The sequence below is a fragment of the Sceloporus occidentalis genome, unplaced genomic scaffold, assembly GCF_023333645.1.
Source record: "Sceloporus occidentalis isolate IW3139 unplaced genomic scaffold, rSceOcc1.0.p SCAF_122, whole genome shotgun sequence".
Classification (NCBI taxonomy): Eukaryota; Metazoa; Chordata; class Lepidosauria; order Squamata; family Phrynosomatidae; genus Sceloporus; species Sceloporus occidentalis.
The window spans coordinates 1,142,394-1,165,888 of NW_028317102.1; the positions used below are offsets into that span (position 1 = coordinate 1,142,394).

The 23,495-nt window shown below is 43.1% G+C and overlaps 1 protein-coding gene across 7 annotated transcripts in view; it reads left to right on the forward strand.

Annotated features, from left to right (window-relative positions):
- The first annotated feature begins 487 nt into the window (after positions 1 to 487).
- The window catches only part of LOC149282142 (CMP-N-acetylneuraminate-beta-1,4-galactoside alpha-2,3-sialyltransferase), a 99,117-nt gene continuing 76,109 nt past the window's right edge, over positions 488 to 23,495 (forward strand). For all 7 annotated transcript variants that reach the window (XM_089498549.1, XM_089498552.1, XM_089498554.1 and 4 more), the window contains exon 1: positions 488 to 602. In XM_089498549.1, the coding sequence (XP_089354675.1) occupies positions 488 to 602 (115 nt within the window). The remainder of the gene's footprint in view (positions 603 to 23,495) is intronic.

The window sequence follows — 23,495 nt, forward strand, 5'->3', positions numbered from 1 at the left end:
TAGTGGATAAACTCAAAGCCACCAGCAGGAAATACAAGACCACCATAAAATTTCCCAAAAGAACAATTTAATAGTCTTTTGTTATTCACATTAATTTTTATAGTGAAAACAAGTGCTATGAGTCCCCATCGCTGCCGCTCGGAAGACGCAAATTCTGTTATCTGATCATCTATGATACTATTATCCTCAGAGCTTTCTGAGCTGTCAGAAGTTTTTTGTTGTTTTTTTTTTTTTCTGCCAAGCAAGGGTTACAGGCTGGGATTTATACTCTATGGCTGTTGTAATACCAGGTGGAAGGTAGGCATGTCCTGCGTTCTATAAGGTTGGGCACGGAGGTGCTGGCCTCCAGAAGCAACGTCCTACTGTCACTGCTGAACCCTTTTTTGCTGAGTTTGAAGCCGGGTGCCTGCCCGGGACCGTGTCTCCTGCTCACCGTGTCTGTGCTTTGGTCCCTCAGGTCATGTAGGAGAGCAGGTATGCTGTGAAGATGGGAATTCTGGTGTTCATGAGGAACCTGCTGCTTGGCCTCTGCCTCTTCCTGGTGCTGGGCTTTCTCTATTACTCCGCATGGAAGCTGCACCTCCTGCGCTGGGAAGACTCCCGTAAGTTCCTTTTGCGTTCAACTTCCAGCTACTTGTTCTTTTAGTTCACTTACTCTTGACTATTTGGGCTATTATTCTGTTTAGGTGACCGATGTGCCGTCTGTCTGCAACCCAAAAAAACCAAATCTTGTTGCCAGAGGATTTAATGAACTAGCATTATGTTGTATGTGTGTCTGTTAACGTGTTCTATTAAGCTATTAAGATATTTTGGCAAAGAATACATCTTGAATCAGATAATAATTAATAGGAGTCAGCATGGTTTTGTGAAAGACCGGTCAAAGCCACCTAATTCTGTGAAGAAGTCGGTAAAAAATCGAGTCGAGGTAGATGAGATCTCTGTGGACTTTGAAAAGGCATTCGATACGGTTCCACACAAAAGGTTACTGTACAAATTGTCAGAAATAGGCTTAGGGGCAAATGTTTGTACTTGGATGGGAAATTGGCTAAAAGATAGAATAAGAGTGGTTGTCAATGGAAAATTCTCAAACTGGACCAAGGTATTAAGTAGAGTACCCCAGGGGTCTGTCCTGAGTTCTCTTCTTGAGAATTAATGATCTCCTATATTGTATTGAGAGTCACGTCTCAGTATTTGCTGATGACACAAAATGAGGCAGCTTAATACAGCTTAATACAGTATAACCTTGATGTTGCTTCTCTGAAAGAGGATTTAGACAGAGTGGGGGGACTGGGCAGGCACGTGGGGGACTGGGTGGGCAGGCACGTGGCAGATGAAGTTCAATACAGACAAATATAAAGTTATGCATTATAGGAAAACTAATATCTGCATCATATACTTAATATGGTATCTCCCAGGGGAAAAACTAATAAGGAGACGAAGACTTGGTAACAGTGCACAATGTCAGTCAGCAGCTGACAGCCAACAGGATATTGACATGTAAAAAATCGGGGTATTGATTCACTGGCGGGAAGATGCCATCTTGCCTTTTTATAAGTCAATGGTAAGACCTCACCTTGAGGTCTGGGCACCGGTACTTTAAAGGAAGATCTTAGTTATAAAAATAAACTAAAACAAACTTGCAGTTAGATACAACGCCTCAGGAGAGGATATTATAACATTGTATAAATACGTGCGGGGCAGATATAAAGAGCGACCCATTCATTAACAGAAATGTGCAAAGAACGAGAGCTTGTCCTCTGAGACGGGAAGAGAGAAGATCTCATACGCTAAGAAAGAAGGGATTCTTTACAGTGAGGGCAATAAAGGTACGGAATTCACTGGCAAGAGAGGTGCTTCTATCAGATGCAACAGATGCCTGCAAAAAGGGTGGAAATCAGAACATACACGGCTAAACATGAGACCATGCATTAATATTCATATTTTTGAGCTTCTTGATCCAAGGAGAAATCTAGTTGCCTATTGGAGTCAAGAAGGATTTTCTTTTTCCCTAAGTGGCAAAATTCGAAAAAAATCCCCTATTTTTTGTTTGCCGCCTTTTGAATCAAAAGCAGGTAGAATAGGTAGAAGGGTTGAACTTGATGGACTTGGGTGTTTTCTCAACTAAAATTACTAAATACTAAAAAATAAATAAAAAAAATAACTTGCCCTACTTTTTTGAATAGAGCAATCAGTAAGGAAATTAGATAGAAATAAATGGCATGTAAAAGGGGTCACCCTGAAAGATTTGAAAGATCGGGTATACGATCTTCTTTTGGGATGCGAGATCCTCTCCTCCTCTGGCCTGAGGTCATGAAGCCCAAGGTGCTTTTCTCCTTTTCCGGTTTGCTCCTACCTTTTTTTGGCGTTTGCACCACGAGCTTTTGGTGCCATATAGACCATTTATTTGTTTTATTTATTCACATGCACCTTTTGGCACTATTGGGCACTATGCATTCTGGGTGTGTTTATGTATTTCACATTTATTTTTGGCATGGGGAATGCTTCAGTTGGTGTGGATCCCAGAGCATGTGTTAGATGAGACTTTTCTTGGTTGGGGGCTTTAGGTCTTGACCTTGTGGCCACCACTGCCTTCTATCGGTTCCTACACTGGAGGAAGGTCAGTAAAGTCCTTCATGGAAGATCTAAACCTCCTGCTGGCCTTCTGGTTAAGGTGGGTTGGATCTTTTTGTGCCCCCACCCCCAGCACCAATAGAAGGGGTGCTGTAGAAACTACCCTTGGGTGGGGAAGAAAGTCTACGTAAATGACCCAGGACACTTTCTTGATACTGAAGTGCGGTAATCGTCGGCCTCAAGGAACGTCAAAGTATTACTAACCCTAACCGTATTGTGAGACAAAAAACTCATCTAGTGATTCCTGCTTCAGATATGAAACGATTTCCATATAAGTAAAAAAGGTAATCGCGTAATAGGCAGGATCCCCCATATCCAGTGTCTTCTTGTGCCGGTATCATGAGGTTGTGTACACAATGGATTTTTATATTAAATCGCCGGTTTAATGAATCCAAAATCAAATCTTTTTGAAGGCCCTTAATCTCGGCTCAAGTCCTGGCGTAGTCGAGCCTCTAACCTGTGTAAGAAATTATGACCCTCTTACAGGGATATTCTTTTAGGGAATGTGTGACGAATAAAGCACAAATACAAGCGTATAGAAAAATGTCTATTGATATTGAATTAGGTCACTGTTACAGGTTATAAAACATATAACATACACAAAACATTTGATAATTATCCAAAACAAAAGGGATACTTAAACAAATTCTTGGTAAACCTTGCTCAGCTCACAGGCTTCTCCCGAACGACATCTTGCGCAGCTTCGTTCTGAGTCTCCTGACCCAGGACACTTCTGTTCACTGCGCTCTTTCTCTGTCTCTTCTTTCTCCGACTCTCCTTTCTCTCTTACTCAGACTCTTCTTTCTATTGCAGCCCCTAACTAGCCATCCCAGAATTCCTTGTACCTCCCAGAAAGTGGTTCACCCAACCCCTCTTTCCAGAGATTTCCTGTATGACCCAATTATGGAGGAGACGGGTAGTCTATGCAAACATGCACACAGTTATGTTAATATACATCGGATTCAGTTGTCTGACCCCCTGTGGGGTATCCCACCTCTGTTGGAGCCTTTGTTCCAAACCCTTTGTAATGCATTACTATGCAAGTTACCTTACATTGTAAAACCAGATATCTCACCTTATAGAAACCCAAATCGTCTCCAAAACATTATGCAATAAATGTAATGTCCCATTTTAAAGGCACCCTTCATTTCTTACACCTGGCAGGTACCCTAGGGATGGGTGACTTATAAACCGAATGCCCCTGCGGTCACTAAGCAGTTAAATATTGTATTGATGGGATCTGAGATGGGCTTTTTCTAAAATCATATGTTGTGCATACAAGACTATGACCTCAGTGCTACGCTGCATCGGTCGCTGCATCGGTTAAAGGCATCAAACATCCACCCAAAGCAGCCGATGACTGTCTTTCCTCTGTGCCTGATATCAATGGGCTGATACACATAAAAATTAGAAATGATAGCTATTTATTTTTTCTGCAGTTTATAAAAAACTAAATAAATTGTTAGACATACTTTACAAAAATGAGACCTGAATACCCAAAGTGTTAAGTCCGCTTCAATGCTCTGCTTCCCGTTTGAAATGTCACATCTTGTGTCTACATACAAGCTAATTACCTCCGATCCTGGAATCTATTGTTTGCCTGCTGATCTTCGAGGTAATGCTGTGATGGATGGTTATATTTTAACAAGAGACTTTTAACCTGTATTGATCCTCTTTTAGGACTCAAAGTGGCCCTTTTGTCAAAATAAAATAAAAAAAACATAAAAAAATACTAATCTATTTTAGTAGCTGCAAGTGACCTTTTTTTAATTTTATTACATTTGATATTTCAGCTGAACCATAATTAATCCTTATGTTTATTTTCGGTGACAGAGCCCTTTCATATCGCTTTGGATACCCCTGCCACCTTTTTCATTTCAGAAATAGTCTTTACTTTTAACTTTGTTGCTATTAATTCAGCCCCACATTTAAGCACTAGAAGCCGCCCCAAGCGGTTTTTTGTTTTTTTTGAAGCTGAGGAGAGAGAGGGGCACCGAGTGGTTTTCGCTTACCCGCTCGGCGCCCCTCTCTCTCTCTCCTCTGCGGCGAGTTTCCCTGTTCGGTCTCGGTGCCGGCTTGTAATGCAGAGCGCCGGAAGTGACGTGAATTTCCGGCGCTCAGCATTACAAGCCGGCACCGTGGCAGCACAGGGAGACTCGCCGCAGGACTGTTTAAGGGTAAGTACCGGTGGGGGGGGGTAGATAATGCCGCCCCCCCCCCCGGCGTCGGCGGGGGGCGGCATTTTAAACTTCGCCCCAGGCGGCGTTAAGTCTTCGGCCGGCCCTGTGTTTAATTATTATTTTTTTTTTATATTATTTACACTTCAGTCTACAACAGTGGATATATATTTCTATTTGCTATTTTTTTTTTTATTCCGCGCATAATTATTTTTGTTATGAATAGTCTGTCAAAATTCCAAAAGACCCAAAAGTAGTTTTTTTGTGTAATATGTGTCACATTTTACTAATTATGTTGTAGAAAAATGTATTTATTATTTTATTATTTATTTGTATAGACAACAAAAGCTGTTTAGCATCACAACTTTCTATCTGATTACACGGAAACAGCATGGTTATGTGTGATCGGCTTCATTAGGAGTGGGGTGCAGGAGGCAATATTCTGCACCCGTTTCTGGCATGTTGGCGATTATTGGCTGTTGGTCACTGAAGGGGATATCTAGGCGCAACCAAACAATTCTGTTTATTATCCAAAGTGGGCTGTAATTTCTGCTTTCTGAGCTGTCTGAAGCAGGGGGTGAAGTCCCAGACAACGAGGCCAGACACTAAAACTAGAGGCTCAGCTGCTTAGCTGTAATATAAGGAGATTTTACTTTTACTGAGAAGGGGGTAGATAAGCGGAACTGCCTCTCAGCAGAGGTGGTAGGGGCTAATACAGTGAGGGAATTTAAACGTGCATGGGATAGGCACATGGTTATTGTGAACCGAAGATCAGACCAATGACTGATTGAGATCTGAGTCTTTACAGCAGGGTAACTGGTCGACTAGATGGGCCAAATTGGTCCGATCTGCCGTCAGATCTTTTTAGGGTCAGTTGGAATACATCGGAGTAGCTGATGGAATAGGAAACTATGGTAACTGAGTTTAAATTGAGTGCGCCTAAACTGCTCTACATTTTGCATTATTTTGAGCAATTTTGCTAGTTTTTTTAAAAAACTAAAAACTAAATCGCAAGATTGTAAGCTTGCGAGCCGGGCTCTCTCCCCCTAATGTATCGGTTTGTCTCAGTCTGTCATTTCTCGTCCTGTCGGACCCCTTGAATCTATGTATTGTATTAAGCGCTGCATAAATTGTTAGCGCTATATAAATAAAATATATTATTATTATTAATTAATAATAATAGCAAACAGAACAGGACCTGCCGAGTTTGCCGTGCAGTACGTCGATTGTGCTGAGAGGGGGAGACAGAGAGCCGGGTTGGATGGGATCGGCTGGTAGGAAGAATAGGTCTTTGTTAAATGAATGAATGTGAAGTGCAGAGGAAACAGTGGAAATATAAATGAAATAAAAGGCTTTAGCTAAAAATAAGGGCTGAGCACATTGTTTGCTTATAATTAGAAGGCTGGCATATGATGCAATATGTTTGCTACTGGCAATTACCACACTTTCACTGGAAATACATATCAATGCGACTTTTTGTATATGATTATTATTAACTGCCACAAGTGCGTGTAAATGGCAAGATGAAGCATGTAGCAAGGCATAGGGCATGCTTGGGCTTGCAAACCGATGGGTTGATCTGTGAACGTGCTCACCTGTGGTTATGTATCGTGAAAGTGACCGTAATATTGTTTTAGCGAGAAATGGATGAGAATATAAACAAATAGCTTTAATAGTTTATTATATTTCAGTACTGTTCAAATGGCGGGGGTATTAAAAGAGGCAATGTAACTGGTAAAAACACACCTTATGTGTATATCATGGGAGCAGCCATCTAAACTTTCGGTTCTCAGCTTCTGCATGATTATCCCCCCCCCAGGGCCGGCCCTATAATGGGGCAGACTGGGGCAATTGCCCCAGGCGGCACTTTAGAAGGGGCGGCACTTTGCCGCCCCAAGCGCTTTTTTTTGGGTTTTTTTTGAAGCGGAGGAGAGAGAGAGGGGCACCGAGTGGTTTTCGCTTACCCGCTCGGCGCCCCTCTCTCTCTCTCTCTCCTCTGCGGCGAGTCTCCCTGTTCGGTCCCGGTGCCGGCTTGTAATGCAGAGCGCCGGAAGTGACGTCAATTTCTGGCGCTCAGCATTACAAGCCGGCACCGTGGCAGAGCAGGGAGACTCGCCGCAGGACTGTTTAAAGGTAAGTACCGGGGGGGGGGATCGTAGATTATGGCGTCGGCGAAGTTTAAAATGCCGCCCCCCCCGGCGTCGGCGGGGGGGGGGCGGCGTTTTAAACTTCGCCCCAGGCGGCGTTAAGTCTTCGGCCGGCCCTGTCCCCCCCCATTAACCTGCTCGTTGGTTCTAGCATCCTTAGGATAGACTGGACACTTCAACAAAGCCATTCAACTCTCACTATCCTGAGCAATGCGGTTCTAAGCCTTATTATTATTATTTTATTATATACAGTAATTTCTTCTCATAACGCCATCTGTACCAAGCATGCATTACATGGTTGCAGCCACTAGGTGGTGCTGGTGCACTGATCTATGTTACAATACACTGCAATACATTAACTGGAAGATAATTTCCCCCAAAACTGGTCTACAAGCAATAAATTCCTACATTCGGCTTCATCTACAAGCAGATTATATAAATGCTAGGTATCCAGGGTGATTTAAAACAAGATCGTTCCTTTCATGTCGGCTTGGAAGTTGAAAGAGTAAATACTAAAGCCTAGATATCAGATAACGGAATTGTTGGAGTTGGAATTTGCAAAAGCCTTGTGGTTTCAGCTCCCCAAATCACTGTGCGTTATAAAGGGTCATCCCTTGCATTGCTGGTCATCCCAGCACAATGCATTGTTCAATCCTGCGGCTTTAAATTGCTGATTTAGATATGCTTTATACAGGGCCAGCCAAGTTTATCGGGAGCAGAAGCTCACTGATGGCCCTTCATAATGTATATAGTGAAGTCAGCCTATATTGAAACTACCCAACTAACTAACGTTATCTAAATCATTTAATATAAATAATTTCCTGTCCTGAACCCCCGTTTGTAAAGACTGCCAGAATCAATGAACAACTTAACAATGGGGGAAATCTAATATAATGTAAAAATCTTCTAGATCGTAACATCGCTTGAGCAGGTTCTTATGTTATGTGAACTGCTTGTTATATCCTTTTTACCCAGTGTACAGCGCTACAGAATATGACGGTGCTCTCAGTCTGATCGGGGTGCAGATCCGGCTCTTCCACTTATTCCGTTCTACGATTCAAGTTGCGGTTTTCTGAATACCCAGAATGCCGCAGGAGCCATTAAAATAGCCTTTCTTTTTGTATTGTTGGGTTTAATAGCCCTAGACATCTGTTACTTATTAGATGCTTCAGTCTATATATGTTTATTTTAATTTTGTTTTTCATTGAATCAAAGCATTCATTGGACTTCCACGGTTCTCAGAGTGCCGCGCAGCTGAAAATAGTCCGTCGTTTTCTCGTAGATGCGCTCGTGTAAAAAGTCAGCGTGGGGCCTGGGATAGCCGTATAATCGTCGCTCACACAGCACCGGCCTCTGTAATTTGGGCAAAAATATAGGCAATTCCAAACTGGATGAGTCCGACCAATTCCAGCAAAGCAACAACCTCATCGCAACTTGGCACAATAACCATTTTTTTTTATTGCATTTAGTAAAAGGCAACAGATTCTAAACATCAGCAGTTTGGGAAACAATGGGAAAGAAAATAACGTCTTTTGGGCTGCCCCAAGAGGGGCGCTTTTTGTTTGAGGCAGTGTGGCTAGCGGCATGGTAGGGTAGAGATTTACTCAAACTTTTCTTGTGACTTTGGGACCAATTGATAGATATTTATGTAGCCGAGGCTGGATCTGATACTAAATGGTCAGGATACCTCTGCTTTATGGGGAGTTCTTGGAAAACGGGGAGATGCATTTGGCGGAATGCCCCCCCCCCCCGCTCACTAACTAGCTGGGGACCGGGGGACCCTGCAGAATAAACCCGTGTGTGTGCAAAAGGTTTAAAGGGGCCAGGCAGCTATTGTACATTAAAGGGCATCCGATGTCTGAGACGCCGCTTTAATATATTTGACGGAAGCTGACCCTTTTTCTCTGTTTTTAATTAGAGCGCGCTGGATATATTCGTTTTAGGTTCCGACGCCACATGGCCGTTCCTCAGTTTAATTTTGACTTCAGGGAAAATGTTCTCGAGACTTACAGTAAATCTTGTCTAGCGGAAGCTCTTAAGTACTCCGTGTATCGTGTGCTTGATGCTTCTGTCACTTTCTTTTGTGCTCGCTTCCACCGTAAGCCCGCACCCTCGTTAACTTGACACGTTGATCTGACATATAATGGCGCCCGGATCTCCCGCTTCATCCGTAACCAATGTTTTCTCGTCCGGGACACGGGGAACGTTTACAAGAACCCCGGAGCTTTATGCAGTGCGCACCTAGAGCTACACAAACGTAACACAACGTGTTTAATGCGGGGCGAGATTTTGTGACGATGTTAGACGGCGCGTTCCGGAGTAAGGAATTCGGTGAGGTACGGGGGAGCCGGACGGGAGTATTCTTCATCTTTAGAAGGGCTTAGCAGTGGAGAGACTGGGGAAAAAAGCAATTCCTTCCCATTTAATCATCTTTTATGAGCAGGTGCAGGGTGTAAATACAGAAATAATTGCGACCACCCGAAAGCCGGTGCCCTTTGACCCCCTATACCGGGTCATCCCTGAGTTAGCCTCAAAATTAATATCGGAGTAGTAAATTTGCAAGGGTTCGGTTACATGAAGGATGAGACAGTGTAATCCCCGGCTAATGAAAAAGCCCCATTAGAGAGGGCGACGTGGATCTGCGGGATGTAAATCTTGTCAGTTATAAATTCTACTTAATTCTATATTTTCTGTAATTAAAAAAAGGGTGATTTGAAGAGTAAGAGCATATGAAAAATGTATAGTTGTATTAATATACACTGCCGTTCAAACGTTTGGGGTCACTTTTCTAGCAGTAACATAATTGCAAAAGGGTTTCTAACAATCAAATAGCCTTTTAAACTTACACTTAGATCAGCAAAAACAATGTGCCTTTGGAACACAGGAGTGATGGGAGTGATAAAGGGCCATCGGAACACAGGAGTGATGGGAGTGATAAAGGGCCATCGGAACACAGTGATGGGAGTGATAAAGGGCCATCGGAACACAGGAGTGATGGGAGTGATAAAGGGCCATTGGAACACAGGAGTGATGGGAGTGATAAAGGGCCATCGGAACACAGGAGTGATAAAGGGCCATTGGAACACAGGAGTGATGGGAGTGATAAAGGGTCTCTGTATGCCTATGAAGAGATTCCATTAAAATCAGCCGTTTCCATCTATAATAGTCGTCTCCAACATTAACCCCGTCTTCACTGGATTTCTGATCCATTTCATGTTATTTTAATCTACAAAATGTGCTTTTCTTAAAAAAAAAAAAGAGAGACTTTCGTAGTGACCCCAAACTTTTGAACAGTTATGTACATCAAAGGAGAACTGTTGCCATCACAGCTTTTACTATAACTAAATTAGTTAAGTACTTATAACTAATTTAGTTTTAGTAAAAGCTGTGATGGATATTTAACAATAGAGCAGAGATAACTTATCGGGAGGAGTAATTGTGTAGTTCCCAAATATAGGAAGTTAAGAGGTCTGCTCCCATGGTGTACATAGTGTCGGGTTTTAATACATATATATTATTTAAATCTCTAAACACCTTTTACGCAGGTTCATTTAGTTTAAAAGGATGAATCCTCAGCAAGTGTTTCCTAAGCTTACATAATGCAGGGTTAACTAGGTGAGATTCAATTGTTGATGCAAATAATAATAAACCCCAGAGTCACAGCAATTTCTGTATTTTCTAAGAAAGCCATTAGCTTTTAGGGCAGGAAATTGACACTTGTGATAAAGAATATAAAAAACATCTTCTGGGGAAATTTCTTTGGCTTTGTTGTCGCAGTTCCGTATCTCGCCACTAGAAGGCGCACTCTAGCTTTCCATTAATTTGTTATATTTCCCACCATCCGATTTAAGCCTAATCCGACAATTTGTCGCGTTCTTTTCACGTCGATGCCGCACTTTGATACCTACTTTGGCAGAAAACGCGAACAAAACCTCTGAAGAGCCGTGTGTCACTCCGCAGAACACCAGTGCATTAACATACAAATTCTTGGCTTTAAAAAGACTTACGTTAAACATGAATTCAAATAATTCTTTTGTTTACGCGTAATCGATGCGTAAAGACCATATTAAGTGGGATTTTACAACCTTCCGAAAATATGTGTAGCGGCGAGTGAATCATCAAAGGCATCCCTGCGTCCTGAATCACGCTTGTAAATAAATATCCCTGCACGCGGGTGAGTCAGATGACGGATTGAGGCCCGAAGATATAATACAGCTGTCAGGGGAGGCTATCGCCGGACAAACAGTCTTTTTCGGTCGCGTTCGGTGTCCGGTCTTCTTGCTAGCCGCGATCCTCTCTTCGGCTGTCGGCCGCGATCCTCTCTTCGGCTGTCGGCCGCGATCCTCTCTTCGGCTGTCGGCCGCGATCCTCTCTTCGGCTGTCGGCCGCGATCCTCTCTTCGGCTGTCTGCCGCGATCCTCTCTTCGGCTGTCGGCCGCGATCCTCTCTTCGGCTGTCGGCCGCGATCCTCTCTTCGGCTGTCGGCCGCGATCCTCTCTTCGGCTGTCGGCCGCGATCCTCTCTTCGGCTGTCGGCCGCGATCCTCTCTTCGGCTGTCGGCCGCGATCCTCTCTTCGGCTGTCGGCCGCGATCCTCTCTTCGGCTGTCGGCCGCGATCCTCTCTTCCGCTGTCGGCCGCGATCCTCTCTTCGGCTGTCGGCCGCGATACTTTGTATTTTAGTTACTGAGTTTAGAAAGCCGTTTCCTGCTTTTTCTATACACATTACTGGGGCTTTTAGGGCTCATAGACCTCAGCGAGGAAAAAGGGAAAGAGCCCGGTGGGCCGGTGGCAGATCTGGTTTCTGGATTGTGTGGCCGCAGGCTGGATACACATGACCCCATGCCGCAAAAGCACAAAAACATAATACGTGTCTTCATCCGGCGGCCACACTTTCATGGCCAGGACCACTTAGTCATCCCCAGGGCGGCCCTGATATCAAAAGTTCATTTATCGTTGTGTCTCCCCATCCCCAGCTAAATCTTGTGGTTTTGAGGACAGACGCGTTGAGTTGAACCCTTCCGACAGTGTTAATGCCTAATAAAAAGTAAATGTGGTTTAATACGGTCTGTGTTTTATGACATCATCAAGAAGCGTCGCCATGTGCCACGTGTGTCTGTTGGACTTGATGGCCTCGGTGGCGATGGACGCCGGCCACGGATCGATTCACCTCTGTGTCCGATCGCTTTATTACCCGTTCTCTGTATCTGGGGTTCGTGTAAAAAAGACACCATAAGAGACGCCGGCGTTTCCGAGATGCCTGAACACGCACCCTGGGCATGTCGTAACAGCCACGCTGGAGGCAGTGCACAGGAGTAGTCCTAACATGTCTTTGGTCTCAGATGAGTCGAGCAGCTCTTTATTGTAGTAAATAAGATTAGGCGAAGTGTAAGTAAAGAGGAAATCCCATTAAGAATCCTAAGAATGCATGAAACGCAACACTGGGTTACACCGATGAATGTTTTCTGGCAGCTGTGAATGAATTGTAATGAGAATGAGATCCCGCGGGGGCCACACGGAAGATGTCTCTTGCGGCACGTTTTACGGCCGTGCCTGTTTATCGGCGTTGCAGGACCGTCTGCGTGTGTACATATGTGTTATATTGGCTCTCTTAAAGGCACCGATCTTTTATTGGGGGAGGATATTCTTGTTCCCAGAGAATTAAATAAAGATTTATAATACGGTTTAGTATTGAAGAATGTATCTGCAGACCCGGATGAGGCTCGCCGTGCATAGACAGCACTTTGAGTGGAATTGCGTAAGGTGCCAGGCTTTAAAGGTTGCGAGGGTATCTTCTCTCTATCACTGCAGGCCTCACTATCACTAATACATAGCATGAGAACGGTGATTACATCAAAGTGTCGTTTATTTAACGTTCTGGGCTTAGCGGTACTATGGACTACAAGTCCCATGATGCCAAGGGCTCCATATCTCTTTCTGTGCCGAATAAAGTACTTTTGGTAAATCTGTTCTAAAATTCAGACCCGATCTGGCACGCTGAGCAAACCCCTGGTGTGCTGTATCCTGCCGTCGGCCGTGCTGATGTCATTCGGCAGCTTTGTATGATAGACGCGGGAAACTGAGCTATTGGCTAATCCTACATAAAACGGGGTAATTATTCCTGCCCAGTAAGCTCCAGCTCCTGTTTGATGGATGCTGATTGGTTCTAACCGCCTTAGGAGGGTTGGGCAAAGAGAAAGCAGCACCTGCTCCAGACACGAATCTAATTATGCCGCCTTTGCCACGAAATGCCACCTGACTTTACTAAGGAAAACGAATCCCCTTCACATGAAATAACGTAGACGTTTCTTTTTATAACTCACGCCAGACCCGGGGCCGGTGACGGGTCTGCTTCTAATACCCCTTCTGGTCTGGTATTCCCATAAAGCAGACGTCTGAGAGCACGCCGGGTGAGGCTCTCCGGCGGGGCGTTGGGTGAAATAGATTGCTCTCCCGCGTGGTGTCGGACTCCTCGGCATCTGCTTTATGGAAAAGGTTTAATAACGCGGCTAAACTAAATACTGGACGCGGTCCCATAAACAGTGCGGCTCTTCAAAGCGGAGACATAAACTGTTTGGATAGGAGCGAATCAGACATTTTTAGCCCTTGAGGTGTTCCAGGTATTCAGCGGAGACTTAACTTGACCTTATATAATATATAGGCCCTCGAATCGCATTCTGCTCCGCTTTATAACGCCGTGGCCTGCATTTCTTGGTGCGCGGTTAAGGGAGCGGAGCCATTTCATCACATAGGGGTCAGAGTGATGTCACTGCCACGCCCACGTTTGGCAGATACACTCTGTCGGGACAATTTGTAGGTGGGAGCGGCCCGGAGCGGCCTCTCCTCTGGCGGTGGGGTAGCCGTAACGCTCAACGCAGAGAGCAGAAATGTCTATTATTATTGTTATTATTAACATATTCATATTCCACGAAGCCCTAAAATTCTCGTTTACAGCCAGTAAAATACGGTCTCGTGGTTAATTGTCTCGTGTACATTGTGGTTGGACCCCAATATCATTATGGCATGATTCATAACGGAGTCAAAATCATCATATGCCGCACTGCGCCCCGTCAACGATAAATGCATATTTAGTAACTGCGTTAATATACATTATTTCACCTGAAATAATCAAAACTTCTGTCGATAAAACACGAGGCCGACTAACAGGATGTTTTGTCTTTTTTTTTTTTTTTTGCCTTTTTACCAGATTCTCCAAATGTAGCAGCGACATCGGACGCTACTCGGAAATAAATAAGGTCATCCTTTATGATTCAAATGTTGATAATGGGTGTAGCTCGGCCGTTGCTGAACTACAACTCCCATGATTCTCAGTCTGGTGGACACACCTGCTATAGAACAGATAACAGTGGGGTTCATTACAATGCTCCCTTTGTTGGGATTTTTTTTTTTTTAAGGGTTAATAATCCGGGGGGCTCGCCCCAGAGGTCACCCCTCTCATATTGCCTTTCGGAACGTCTTCCTTTGTTTCGTAAATAGTTTTTTTTGGAATGTGATTACCAGAAACTGAGAAACGGCCACCTGTCCCGGCAGTCACGCTACGACCCCCGCGGTGAGACCGCTAGGAACCCCGTCCGTGGGCTGACTGTTTGTGTACTCAGACTGTAACCCTATCTGCGGCTCTCGGAAGGTCAGCGCGGCGGTTTAAACCTTTGCGGTCTCGTTTCCCTGGAATGTCTCTTTATAAAAAACCTTTCCTGCGCGCCGAGAACAGTACGAGCGCGCGAACAAATAATCAAGGCTGCCTGCGGGGGTCTCGGATTTCCCGAGGTGCGAGGGGGTGTCTCGGTTGATTGACATTGAGACGGTCTTCGCGATCTCGCCGCCGCTTCTTCCGTTTAAATCTGATTTCTGAATGCCGCCGCGCTGAAGGGCGAAACATAGTTGAAAGAGTCGCTGGGTGAGAGCCGGGGGCATTGATGTCGCGCACGCCAGACTCGCAAACAAATGCTTTTATTTTTATCTTTGCGTACGTTCGGTAAACGTTACCTAAAACTGTTGGATTTTCTATGGAGTGTTTCTTGTAAATTTTGCCTTCGCGATTTTGAATTCCCCAAACTTATCATACAGCTTCTTAAATTTATAAGCAAGGACGACTTCTTGCATTGCATTGGTGGGTTATATTACTGTGTACAGCGCTGGGGGGTTATATTACTGTATACAGTGCTGGGGGTTATATTACTGTATACAGCGCTGGGGGGTTATATTACTGTATACAGCGCTGGGGGTTATATTACTGTATACAGTGCTGGGGGTTATATTACTGTATACAGCGCTGGGGGGTTATATTACTATATACAGTGCTGGGGGGTTATATTACTGTATACAGCGCTGGGGGGTTATATTACTGTGTACAGCGCTGGGGGTTATATTACTGTATACAGTGCTGGGGGTTATATTACTGTATACAGTGCTGGGGGGTTATATTACTGTATACAGTGCTGGGGGGTTATATTACTGTATACAGTGCTGGGGGGTTATATTACTGTATACAGCGCTGGGGGGGTTATTACTGTATACAGCGCTGGGGGGGTTATTACTGTATACAGCGCTGGGGGGGTTATTACTGTATACAGCGCTGGGGGGGTTATTACTGTATACAGCGCTGGGGGGGTTATTACTGTATACAGCGCTGGGGGTTATATTACTGTATACAGCGCTGGGGGGTTATATTACTGTATACAGCGCTGAGGGTTATATTACTGTATACAGTGCTGGGGGGTTATATTACTGTATACAGCGCTGGGGGGTTATATTACTGTATACAGCGCTGGGGGGTTATATTACTGTATACAGCGCTGGGGGGTTATATTACTGTATACAGCGCTGGGGGGTTATATTACTGTATACAGCGCTGGGGGGTTATATTACTGTATACAGCGCTGGGGGGTTATATTACTGTATACAGCGCTGGGGGGTTATATTACTGTATACAGCGCTGGGGGGTTATTACTGTATACAGCGCTGGGGGTTATATTACTGTATACAGCGCTGGGGGGTTATATTACTGTATACAGCGCTGGGGGTTATATTACTGTATACAGCGCTGGGGGGTTATTACTGTATACAGCGCTGGGGGTTATATTACTGTATACAGCGCTGGGGGGTTATATTACTGTATACAGTGCTGGGGGTTATATTACTGTATACAGCGCTGGGGGGTTATATTACTGTATACAGCGCTGGGGGTTATATTACTGTATACAGCGCTGGGGGTTATATTACTGTATACAGCACTGGGGGTTATATTACTGTATACAGCGCTGGGGGTTATATTACTGTATACAGTGCTGATGAGCGTGGTTAGCTATGGAAGGGGTCAGGCTAGACCCGGATGGTATTGGATGGATTGGGAGAAAGAGGAGAGTGACCAGGAGGACTGGGGTGGCAGTGCTTCACTCGGAGACTTCGGATCGAACCTGGATGGTGAAAAGACCCCGGAGCAACTCGACCTTTATGACAAAGCTTGTTCAGCCCATTCCCTATAGAAATTCATCTGTCATCTGGTTCTTCTAGACTGAGACATACACCCAAAATTACTGAGCTCTCAACGATCTCTCGGGTTTTATGTTCGTATTATAAGATCCCTTTTAACGAAAATGTTTAATTCCGTATCCTTGGGGTTTTCTTCTGCCCTCTGGATGAATCCTGTGGCTTCCGGCTGATTACTCAGCGGTGAAAGTACCATCCCTGCTCCCCGGTTAATGTGGGAGCCGAGATTAATTCATTCAAATTACACAAATTAATGTTACTCTATAATTTATGAAACCTTTCATGAACAATTACGTATAATAATAATAATAATGGATCTATTTGAATTGTGCCCCGGAGATGTACACACTCAGTTTTATTGAAATTTATTACATCTTTTATTAAATAGAAAATAAAATACACGAGATTTGTGTGTTTGCAGGCAAGTATAGTTGGGCGCTCTTTTTAAAGGAGGCAGCATTTACATTGATTATTTTGTAACAAATAGAAAAAAGCTTATTATGTTTTATTGTTTGTAATAATCTATTACGGGCGGTAAAATACATGCTAAGCATGATTTAAAAAGGGCACTTTTTGGCCAGCATAGAAACTAATAGTATAAAAGTGCCTTCTAGGAGGGGAAACTCTAACTATAATGATATAGCACCCAGGGTCGCTCCATGTGGGCTTGGGGGCACATTCACTAACATGGGAGTCTTAAGAGGACTTGACTCATCTAGTCTTTTTTTCCTTTGAGCCTCGCTAGCCGTGGGCTGGGCCCAGAAATGGCACCTCAACACGTTTCACTTTTGTGCACGTGTGATATTGGTTTGAGTCAGGTTTTTGATTTTCGGTCACGTTGAAAATGGCGCTGTGGAGTTGGGTCCCTGAAGCCTCAGCTTTTGGTGGTGGTGATGGAGTTTTGAGCCTTTTGGCCACCATTCCCCTTGAAGACTTCAGTGGGTCTTAGAAGACCATGTCCTCCCTTGACTTTGGTCAGAAAAGAAGCATTTGGCCCATTTAGTCTCCACCATGAATTCTGCCTCTTGCTTTCCTAAGATGTATCTCTTCCGGTATTATACCGTTGAATAGTCATTGGCTGAATGACATCCAAGGTTTACTTATTCTTGGGTGGCTACTAAAAATTTCTGACCTGGTTCATTAACTGAATGACATGGCCCAGAAGTATTCCAAAAGCCATATGTTTAAGGTAGACTACCTGAGAACGGGACCTCTGGTGTTCCAGAAACATTGTGACCTCTTCTTGAATTGTTTGTAAAAAGGATAGCCGAGTGAGAGATATCACTTTGTTCTGAAGACTCTCTCGGACTAAAACGACAATGGAGATGTTCAAGCTTCAACCACACGCTCGGCTTTTGTAGAACTCCCAAAGAATGTTTCACCAGATGTTAATTGGAGCAATAAATGAGTTCTTTACTAACATGATTTTGGTTCCATAAACCTGATTAAATAATCCTGCAGCATGACAGATACTTTTAATGTGGACTTAATGGGTTTATTTGCAGCTGGGAGACTCTGCGCTGTTCTAGATCCGACACCATCCTGTAGGTCTTTAAAATTGATTTACCGGTGGGAGGCCGAGGGAGGCTCCTCAAATACTACAAAAAAAAACCTCAAAAAAAACATCAGATCGGTAGAAGGGGTTCTGGATACAATTAAGATCACTGCCAAATATGCTTTTATAACTTGTCAATAATGGAAGACATTGACTTATGACTGTGCCAGATGTTCACCTCCTTTCCTTCTCTTTTTTCACAGATACATTACTTAAAGTAACTTAAAGAAGTAAGTATGTGTCTCTTAATGTTAGGAAATTAATTTATGTTTGCGTCAGATCGTGTTCCTGGCACAGGCTGCTGACCAGGGAAACTTCCATTCTGAAATTAGAAAACAATTTTTTTTGTTAGTCATGGACTTTGCGTCTTAGGTGTCCCTTGTTTTTCGAGTGTCACAGGAGGACGGGCTGGACCCACGTGGAATGTCCCAGGGTCATCCACACGGAGCTCTGTGAGTGGCTTTGTGAAAGCACAGGGCTAGTGTCTATGGCGAGGGAGGGCTAGATGGGTATATGGATGGGAGCAGCCCCAGACAACCTTAAGTAGGAGAGAAGGTGGGCGGTGGATAGGCGGGGAGTGGGCGTGGTCAAATGCCGCTTCTTTGCCCAGAGTAGGAAGAAGCTGACTCGGAGACACAGGGGAGGAGGTTTTTATCCAGAGACACCGAGTCAAACCCAGAGAGTTCCCAGGTATGATAATTCCCTTTCACCCGCATTATATAGGACGGTTGAGAGAAATGTCAGAATGGCCAAAACTAGACAGCTTTGTTCAGTGAGTTGTTGTCAGAGGAAGGAAGGGTAGTAGATACCTAGAATAGACCTCCAGTGAAAGCAGTCCAGGCACAAAGGAAATTAAGGTGCTTTAGACATATATAGAGCTACTCTAAAGAATTGGTACGTAAAATGTGACTAAAGAAGGTCAGTCTGGATGGTGTGCATCTTAATACATGTTAAAAACAACACAACAAAAACTCCTGGGAAACTTCCCCCCAGATATATAGTGATTGATGAAGTAACAAGTAATAAATTTGGCTTACAGTATTAGTAATTTTCCTTCTTTTAAATCCCTGCCAAATCTGCGTGATTTATGCCAAGAGAACACGGAAATATCAGAGATAAACAATAATCTTCATAAACACCCAAAAGACCACAAAATGTAGACCACAACCAGTATACAGACCGGTATCATTATTATCAACGCTTTTCAGAAGACTTTTTATGTTTAGGTCATGAAACTGAGATTTGAAGGAAAGATACTGGATAAAATGTTTGGGGGGAGAGGTGATTATGGGAGGGTTTCGGGGTGCTGGAGATTATTACTGTATACAGCACTGGGGGGTTATAACTATACAGCGCTGGGGGTTATATTACTGTATACAGAGCTGGGGGGTGTATTACTGTGTACAGTGCTGGGGGTTATATTACTGTATACAGCACTGGGGGGTTATAACTATACAGCGCTGGGGGTTATATTACTGTATACAGAGCTGGGGGGTTATATTACTGTATACAGTGCTGGGGGTTATAACTGTAAACAGCACTGGGGGTTTATAACTGTATACAGCGCTGGGGATATAATACTGTATACAGCGCTAGGAGTTATTACTGTATACAGCGCTGGGGGTTATATTACTGTATACAGTGCTGGGGGGTTATATAATATTACTGTATACAGTGCTGGGGGGTTATATTACTGTATACAGCACTGGGGGGTTATATTACTGTATACAGCACTGGGGGGTTATATTACTGTATACAGCACTGGGGGGTTATATTACTGTATACAGTGCTGGGGGGTTATATTACTGTATACAGTGCTGGGGGTTATATTACTGTATACAGTGCTGGGGGTTATATTACTGTATACAGTGCTGGGGGTTATATTACTGTATACAGAGCTGGGGGGTTATAATACTGTATACAGCACTGGGGGGTTATATTACTGTATACAGCACTGGGGGGGTTATATTACTGTATACAGCGCTGGGGGGGTTATATTACTGTATACAGTGCTGGGGGTTATATTACTGTATACAGTGCTGGGGGGTTATAATACTGTATACAGCACTGGGGGTTATAATACTGTATACAGCATTGGGGGGTTATATTACTGTATACAGTGCTGGGGGGTTATATTACTGTATACAGCACTGGGGGGGTTATATTACTGTATACAGTGGTGGGGGGTTATATTACTGTATACAGCGGTGGGGGGTTATATTACTGTATACAGCGCTGGGGGGGTTATATTACTGTATACAGCGCTGGGGGGGGTTATTACTGTATACAGGAATTTCATATTTCTAGTGGAACTTTCCCTTTAGCAAACATCGGATGCATATATCCAAAGACATTAAAATTTCAAATTAAAGGAACTCAACACTGTATCTTAGGATTTGTTTATTATCATTTTAATGTAATTTGACCGATTCATAAACTCCCTGGGAAAAACACTTGAAAAGATGTAATTCCTTTTGTATAAAACAGGCAAAAACCCTTTAATAAAAAAAAAAGAAACAAACTTTTGTCTTCTATAAGTACAAATACATCTATTGAAGTTACATCTCGTTCCGTGTTGTTGGTTTATGAAGTGAGTGAACCCCGGGGATTCTCCATGCTTCACATCTTAGTCATTTCATTTATTTTTTCTTTCTAGAAAACCAAAAAAAAAAAAACCCAAGAAAAAACCCTTTGCTTTCCAGGCTTTGAGTTTCAGTTATTAAACCTTTATTACTCCGGTGGGTTTGTTTGACACATTACCAGCGCTTTCTCTAAAACATTTTATACAGCTCAGTCAACCACTGAGAGAGTTGGAGAGGCCGTACGGTGAAAATGTGCTTTTATTAAACCCCCCCCCCCGATTTTGTTTTGTTTTATAAAAATAACTCGTTTGTTTCCCTTCCAGTAGGGCCGTCTCCCAAATTTATTCTGTATGAAAAACATGAACAAATTTCATAAGCTTGACGATGGACAGAGATTAGCTTTTTTTTGTGTGTTAATTCTGCCAAATGTGTGCAAAACACAGTATTTTTATCATTGGAGTTTGTTCAGAAGCCACTTGACTTTATTACTTTGGTAATTGAATTGAGATGTTGAATTTGCTTTGCTGTTGATTAATGCCAGGAGAAAGCATCCCAATGGCTTCCAATAAAGTAGGGCAAACCCATTGACTTATTAGTACAAGCACCCACATTTTGTATTATATTCAGCATATTTCTTCTGTGTCCATGGATTGCTCGCCATCTTTTATGTAATTTTGTAAATTTGTATCCATTTTTTTGTTTTTTGTTTTAAACCCTTCTTAAAAAAATGATTGGTACGATGCAATGGGATGTTTCACACTCTGAGAACTCTTTCCGGCTCACTGTATGGCTCTCCAGGATGGGACATCACTTCCAACACAACACCCAACACCGAGAAGATGGCAAAGAGGGAAGAGCCGCCGTATGGCGGGACCAAATCACTGATTTTTAGGGCAGCGGGACAGAGTCGCACAATTGCGACGGTCCTATTTGAGAAGGGATAGATTGTGAGACATGGTGGTGTACCCACGTCATATGTCTGGGCTTGACTCAGTTGAGGTGTGGTAGGGTTAAACGTGCTCTCATCAAAAAGCTAATCAAAGATGAATTTTTTGCACTCCTGAGTGAAATCCCCATTAACTTGCAGGGGGCTTGAATATAATGCTGAAAACCCCAGGATGGGACCGTGGCTTGGCTCTTGCCATACACATCATACTTGGTTGGTTTCCATACACATTATCGGGGCTTTTAGGGCTGTAGAACACTGTGATATCTTCATACCCAGCAAACATTCTAAGCTCCTTGAAAAAAGGTTCATCAGGAGAAGGAGCAACATGGATTTGGGTCTCAAAGAAGCACCAACCATGGTAAAGAGGGTCGCTTGATAGGTATAGGCATCCTGATTTGGTCTTACCAGAAAACCCATTATAATTTTGGAAAATAATGTCCATATTTTACGCCTGAGTGTAATAACCATTTTCTGAACACCTGATAAAACGCCGTGCCAAGTAGACACTTCTTCGGAATAACAACAGAAGTCACCCTGAAATTAATATTAGAAATAATTTTCAATAAAAAGGCAGAACATTATGATTGTTTCTGAAAATCTGTGTTCTCAGAATAAAGCGTCCATTTATTATGTTTGTTATTAATTCCATTCTCCCAGCCTTAAATGAAGATCACTCGGAGAGTAAATCCAATCCGATCCTCGAGATTTTATCATAATATTTACACAAATCTTTTCTCATTTAAGTTTAATCAACAGAAAAGTCCCTGTTTAAGTCGCCTGGGTGTATATTTCAAACATTTTCATGTCTGCCAGTATCCCTTTTTCTACGAAAAATCCTTTTTATTATTTTAAAAACCTCTGCTCCATTGCCTTATAAGTTAATAACCCCCAAAAGCGTTATCCTACTTAAGATATTTGGCTCTAATCCAATCGAAGGTAATTTTGCTGTTCATGTTACAGATTAGAATCAAATTAAGCGTATCACGAGTAGGGCAATTGTTTCTAAACTAGGGAATGAAGTTAATAAGCAAACCCAAAATACAAGTATTAAAACTTCGATAAGATCTATAAAAGATGTAATGTTTACATCTAGACGGTGGAATTTTAAGATAAAGTGAGTGGGTTTTTAAATGTGTGAATGATTCGATATAATTGGATATAATTGGGGTTTACAAAGTAGAAATTGGCTTAATATTTTTCAAATCTTAATCCTTTGGCGGAAGGTCTGTGCATTCTGTGCAGTTTTCACTTTTTGGGAATTTAATATTTTTGTGGTTTCTGCTACTTATGGGATGTGTTTCGCATATTATGTATTCATTTGTAATTTTTTGTTGGAACGATGAAACCTAAAGTCAGATGTGGTAATAAAAGGGAGCTCCCATCATTTTTTTGGCTTTTATCATATAAAAAACCAACTTTTTTGCATTATATAATGTTTCTTAGGCAGCTGCATATTAAAATTATTACTGTATACAGCGTTGGGGGTTATTACTGTATACAGTGTTGGGGGTTATTACTGTATACAGTGCTAGGAGGTTGTTACTGTGCACAGCGCTGGGGAGTTATTCCTGTATACAGTGCTGGGGGTTATATTACTGTATACAGCGCTGGGGGTTATGTTACTGTATACAGTGCTGGGGGGTTATTACTGTATACAGTGCTAGGGGGGGTGTTACTGTATACTGTGCTGGGGGGTTATTACTGTATACAGTGCTAGGGGAGGTGTTACTGTATACTGTGCTGGGGGGTTGTTACTGTGCACAGCGCTGGGGGGTTATTACTGTATACAGCGCTGGGGGGTTATTACTGTATACAGCGCTGGGGGGTTGTTACTGTATACAGTGCTGGGGGGTTGTTACTGTATACAGTGCTGGGGGGTTGTTACTGTATACAGTGCTGGGGGGTTGTTACTGTATACAGTGCTGGGGGGTTGTTACTGTGCACAG